Raw genomic sequence first — 6,108 nt, 5'->3', positions numbered from 1 at the left:
GCCTGTGGCACAATCCAAATTTCAGGCTAAGCAGTTACCTGGGGAAAGTAAAACGGGAGGCCTGGGGAATAAAGGTTTTTCTTGGGGAAAAAAAAAGTAAGTCTAGAGTCCAGCATGGTGACACAGGCCTGTCATCCCAGCACCCTGAGAGGCTGAGGCAGGAGGATTGTGAGTTGGAGCCCAGCCTGGGCAATTTAAGCACCTAGCAAAACCTTGTCTCAAAATAAAAAATAAAAAAGGACTTGGGGGTATAACTCAGCGCCCTGGGTTCCATCTCTAGTACTGAGAAGAAAAACAAAAACAGAAGACAGGCACCCACAATAGCCCAAAGCAAGCGCAGTGCCCACCAAAGGGCGTGGCTGAGTACAGTGTGTCCATCTATGCAGTGGAATATTACTCAGCCCTAAAAAGGAGGGAATTCTGAACATGCTGTGAGGATGAGCCTTGTAGGGAGTGTGCAGAGGTGACCAGGGTGAAGGACAAGAGCCTCATTATTCACCAAACAGAGAGTTTATGTTGGGGAGGACAGAAGCAGACTGATTCTAGTTCTGATGGGTATATATGTGTTGCTTCTGACTGTGTAGTTACAAGTGCTTGAAGTCATATTCCTATATATTTTTTGCCATATTAATGCTTCTATTACTACTATACAAAAGGTGCCTTAACCAGGTACACACCTTTTTTTTTTGGTACCAGGGATGGAACTTGGGACCTTGTGCTTGTGAGGCAGGCACCGGAACCACTGAGCTAAATCCCCAGCTCTTAACCAGGTACACACTTTTAATTCCAGCTACTTAAGAGGCTGAGGCAGGAGGATTTCAAATTCAACCCCAGTTTGGGGAATTTAGCAAGCTCCTGTCTCAAAAAACAAAAACACAAAGAAAAAAAAAACCAGGTTGAAGGTGTAGTTCAATGTGAAGGCCCTCAGTTCAATCCCCAGTTCAACACAAAAAATAAAAATTAAAAGCTTGGGATGGTGGTGCATGCCTGTAATACCGGAACTGGGGAGGCTGAGGCAGGAAGGTCACCGCGAGTTCCAGGCCAGCCTGGACTACATAGTGAGTTCAAGCCAAACAACATAGGAAGACCTTGCTTGAAAAAAAAAAAAAAATTGCACCTAGGGGGTGGGCGTGTGGCCCAGTTCTAGGACACTTGCCCAGCATGGTGGAGGCCCTGCTTTCGATCCCCAGTATCCCCAAAATACTGAACCTATAAAATATATGTTCTATATGTAAAATATGCTCTACACAAAATATCGCAAGCGTTTTCTTCCCCCACACAGTCCCTTCCGGCGCTGCAGGCGCAGTGACGGCATACTGCCAGCAGGTGGCGCGGCCGCACCTCGCACGCCCGGGACATTTCGCGCCCCCGCGGTGGGCGACGCGGAGGGGGCGGGATGCGTCAGCCGGAGTCGCGAGCTGGGAGCCGGAGAACAGAGCTTGCAGGCTGAGGCCAGACCCCAGGCTGGCGGGGGAGAGGACGCAGGTGTGAGTCACTCGGGAGCCCCGGACGGACCGTGGGAGACAGACCCACTCGGGCCTCCCCCCTCATTCGTGAAGCGCGCTCCTGGGGCAGCCCACTCGGGAACGGGGCACAAACTGGGTAGTGACAGTCTCTCCAGGCCTCGATTTTCCCTTTTGCACAGTGCCAGTCAGCACGGCCCAGGCTTTCCAAGGCCCTGGATTATATAAATAATCCATGCTACAGAAAGGGGCTCCTGGTGCACAGCTAACACTCAATATATGTCAGCGCCCCCACGAGAGGGAGGAAATCAAGGTGACCATCGTCGTTGCGAGCACGGCCGAGGTGGCAGCGTGCAGCGCAAGCAAGGAAGTGCCTAGCTTTCTCCCGGCCTGGGTTTCTCCCGCTGTCCAGGCTGCCGGCAGGGGGCGGGGCCGCCCAGCGCAGCGCCTTGAGGCAGCGGCACCTGCGCTCCCTCCCACGCACACCGCACCCTGAAACTCTGGAGGCAGGGAGGGGGCGGCCGGCCTCTTCTCCAGGGTGCCTAGGACTATGCAGCCTCTGCATTTGGGGACCTGGCGGCATCGGCATCCCACTGCGACCATGAGATGCACTTACTGAGCACGTAGTGTGTGCCTTTTAAGTGCCTCTTCCCTCCCATGAGGCCGGTGCGCATTCTCAAAGCACAGGTGGGGACCAGGAGGTGGCCCTTGCAGCTCTCACTTTTGGGGACCTTGGAGAATCCTCTGGCGACTACCAGCCTCATTGAGCACTTACTGTGTGCCCCCTCCAATCAGTGAGGCCGGGGGTGCATTCCTTGGGAAGTTAAGTCACCCAGGGACTGGGGTCTTTAAGGCCAAGAAAGCCCCCCACCCCCCATTCCGGTTGGAAGGGACCAGGCTGCAAAGCGAGCCCCTTCCCCGGGAAGCCCCCTGAGTAGAGCCTGGGAAAGGCTAGGGCTTGGGACTCTCCGGGGACAAGGAGGGGATTCCAACCCCCCCCCCCCGAAAGTCCAGGCCGCCTCAAGCGCTGGAAATCCCGCGCGCGCCCCGAACCGCGGCGCGGCTGCCGGGAAATCAAGAGAAAAACTTCTGTTTTTTTTTTTCTTTTCTGGCACTCTCGGCCCCCCCAGCTCTGGCCCCCACGTGGGGCGCCCTTGCGAGGCGCTCCTCCCCCTTCTCGCCGCCGACCAATCATAGCGTTTGCTACTCTTGCTTTTGTTTTTCCGCCAATGGAAGAAGTGTGCAGTATCTTCCCAGGTAACGCCCAGCCCTCAAGTCTATAAAAGGTGGCGCCGGCTACTGCCGGCTCAGATCGCTCAAACTGTGGAGGAAGACGCTTTATTTCACCGCTCCCTGGATTATTTTCGCTAAAGACTTTGCAAGCTCTTTTACTTTTTTTTCAGTTTTTCTTTTTGAAGGGGATTTTGCTTGCCACCGGAAGCTCTTGGAAGATTCAAGCTTCTTGGGAAGATTTGGAGCTGTTTGGCTCGGATTTTGCAATTTCTCCCTGGGGACTGTCGTAGGGCGCATCATTGTGGATTATAACTGCACCATGACGCTGGAGGAGCTCGTGACGTGCGACAATGCGGCTCAGAAGTAAGTCCCGGGGTCCCCGCCGCCGGAGGTGCCTGGGCCGGGCCGGGCCGGGTGGCAGCTGCTCGGGGGCACCACTGGCGCTGATCCTCCTGGTGTGTCCTCAGGATGCAGACGGTGACCGCCGCGGTGGAGGAGCTGCTGGTGGCCGCGCAGCGTCAGGACCGCCTCACTGTGGGGGTGTACGAGTCGGCCAAGCTGATGAATGTGTGAGTCAGACCCTCCCCGACTGGGGCGGTGGGAAGCCCTCCGCTTTGCAGGCTCTTGCGTGGGGCTGGGACGCCTCCAGATGCTCCCCGCTGTGAACCTGTCTTGTAGGCTCTTTGGGGGGAGGGGCTGCAGCAGTACTCTGACACTTGGTCATTTGCAAGTACTCACCTGTAAGGTCTCTGTGAGCCCTGGTCCTGCTTGTCCCGCCGCCAGCAGCTTGCAGTTTCCCTCCCTCGGTTTCTTTTAGCCCCTGAGCCCTCTCGGTGCTCCCTCAGTGGCCCTTCCTGTGGCGTCCTCACCTGACCCACCTTCTCCCTTCCGCCCCTTCAGGGACCCCGACAGCGTGGTCCTCTGCCTCCTGGCCATTGATGAGGAGGAAGAAGATGACATCGCCCTGCAGATCCACTTCACGCTCATCCAATCCTTCTGCTGCGACAACGACATTGACATCGTCAGGGTGTCGGGCATGCAGCGGCTGGCAGAGCTGCTGGGAGAGCCGGCTGAGACGCAGGGTGCCACCGAGGCCCGAGACCTGCACTGCCTCCTGGTCACGGTGAGCTGGGCCCCCGCCCCGCCCCGCCCCGCCCGGGCATCTACCTGGGTTCCTGTTTGTCAACAAAGAGTTCGGCCGGCCGGCCTGTACCAGCTCAGCGCCCAGCCATGCTTGGCATGTCCCGTGGGCCGAGGTACAGGGCTTCGTCACTTGGGCAACTATTTGCAGCCTGCCTGTTTTCCCGAAGAGGGGGTGGGACGGGATGTTCCCCACCCACTCCCGGGGGCTCCCTCTGAAACTGTCCTTTTTCTCCCCCCAGAACCCGCACACGGATGCTTGGAAGAGCCACGGCTTGGTGGAAGTGGCCAGTTACTGCCAGGAGAGCCGGGGCAACAATCAGTGGGTCCCCTATATCTCTCTGCAGGAACGCTGAGGGCCTCCTAGCCACAAAACCTGTTGCTGCCGAAAATGAGTAAATAAATATTTGATCCCCTCCCCACCAGAACACCCCCCAAAACAACCCAACCCATGAGACCATGGGGGCAGAGTCACTTGAGACTGAGGACGAGGAGAGGGGAATGTGCGACCACCTCCCCCCGCAGGGGGACAGAGCCAGAAGCATCTCCCGAGGTGGCCACCGAGAGAGGAGAAGTGGAGAAGCAGGGACCCGGGCCAGCAGGAGAAGGGGACCCGGGAGCCCAGGCCTCAGGGACGCAGCAGCCAGAGGGAGGAGCTGCCTTCTCCCAGTGTCACAGAGGGCTGGCACGGACACTGCGGGGATCGGGAGAACCACGGAGTTCCCCACCCTTCTGGAGACCAGAGACATCTGCAGACGAAATGTGGATGACCGAGGGCGAGCCCTCTGCAGGACTAGCAGCTGGGAGCTGGGGCTGTGCTGTTCTGTACCCAGGAACTCCCAGCTTGCAAATCAGAGACAATCTATTTTGTTACTTTGCACTTCTTGTTACTCGGGGACCACTGAAAGAGCCGGGAAGCGTACAGACTTATATTTTTATTTCTACTATGCTGGCCTTGTAATAAATTTCTAAAGCTTCTTGGTCCTGGTGTGCTTTAGGTGAGCCGCCCCTCCAGCTCACCAGGAAGTGTCACTTACGTCCCCATTTAGCAGCACGGCGCCTCTGCAGCGACAGCACTTCTTCCCTGGCGGCAGGCGCCACCACCCAGCTCCACAAATCTTAGCCTTTTTTTTTTTTTTTCCTTTCTTCCTCCTGCCCTGTAGCAATTAAGGGTTTATTAAGAAACTTGGTCACCGTGCCACGCTGTTACCGGCTGCTCTGCCAGCCCCAAGCTCTGCACCCACGCTGGCGCCCTCCCCACCCCGGGGTGACAGTGCAGGCTGCTGCCCTGACCCCCAGCCTGCACCGAAGCCCAAGGCTCAGGCGGGAGGGGGACCCCTGGGACCACACAGCGAGGTCTCCGGCCTTGCGGAGGCGCTCCTGTGGGGGCTCCCCTCCTTACCGGAAGAGCCTCCCCTACCCCACAGCCACCCAGACCAGCCCTCTACCTCTTAATTGCCCCAAAGAAAAAGTGTTTTTTCTCGAGCTCTCCCCAAACTAAAATCAACAAGCAGGAAAATACCCCAGGAAGCGGCCTCCCAGCCCCGCCGGGCTTGGCACGGGCTGCCTTTTGCTGCTAAACCGAAACTCAGTCGCCATCTAATTCTCCAGAAATTACTGGCGCGGCGCCGCTCCCCCCCCCCTCCCCGCCCCGCCCCGCCCCTCCCGGGGCACCCAGCGCACGCCCAGCCTCAGTTTCCCCGCACCGCGCCTCCAGGGTGGGTGCGCGCCTCTGGGGTCCTCTCGGCTCCAGGCCTGGGAAACAGAAGTACAGGGGCGGGGAGGGGCCCACCGCAGGCCGCGACCTTTCCACGGAGCCCGCGTGGGCGCAGGGGAAACCCCTGGGAGCTTGGGAGTCACTGGGCTGGGGGAGTCACGGGGCTGGGGGAGCCCCGCGAGGGGGGGAGGGGAAGCCTCGGGGAGGGACGGGGATCCCTCCTGGGGCGGGGGAGGGGACCTAACTGGGGAGACCACAGGCCCCAAAAGGGGAGGGAGCCTGGAGTGGGCGGGAAACTCAGGAGTTGGATAGGGTGAATTAGTTGGAGTCTTAGGGGTTCAAGGGATGGAAGAGGGGGTAGGGGATATAGGGGAGCTAGAAGGGGAGCCCAGAGAATTTAGGGGTTCAGGCACAGGGTTGGAGGAGGGAGAGATTCAGGGTGAGACCCGAGGGTGCAGAGAGGGGAGGGGGTGAACCTCTCCTGGCTCAGTTTCCCCTTCTAAAAAATGGGAATAATACATAATATACCCTGTGGATTGTTCAGGGAGGCACTGA

At 58.2% G+C, this 6,108-nt stretch overlaps 1 protein-coding gene across 1 annotated transcript; it reads left to right on the top strand.

Moving 5' to 3' along the window:
* The first annotated feature begins 2,751 nt into the window (after positions 1 to 2,751).
* Positions 2,752 to 4,814, top strand: Gadd45b (growth arrest and DNA damage inducible beta). The gene is made up of 4 exons (XM_004865781.4): positions 2,752 to 3,059; positions 3,164 to 3,265; positions 3,597 to 3,819; positions 4,079 to 4,814. The coding sequence occupies exons 1-4, from the start codon at positions 3,016 to 3,018 to the stop codon at positions 4,190 to 4,192; spliced, it is 483 nt and encodes a 160-aa protein (XP_004865838.1). The 5' UTR covers positions 2,752 to 3,015; the 3' UTR covers positions 4,193 to 4,814.
* The last annotated feature ends 1,294 nt before the right edge of the window (positions 4,815 to 6,108 follow it).

The sequence above is a fragment of the Heterocephalus glaber genome, unplaced genomic scaffold, assembly GCF_053883595.1.
Source record: "Heterocephalus glaber isolate CG9 unplaced genomic scaffold, H.glaber_assembly_v1.0 deba00001760, whole genome shotgun sequence".
Lineage (NCBI taxonomy): Eukaryota > Metazoa > Chordata > Mammalia > Rodentia > Bathyergidae > Heterocephalus > Heterocephalus glaber.
The sequence above is the reverse complement of the archived record's forward strand: the minus strand, read 5'-3'. Positions and strand labels throughout refer to the sequence as shown.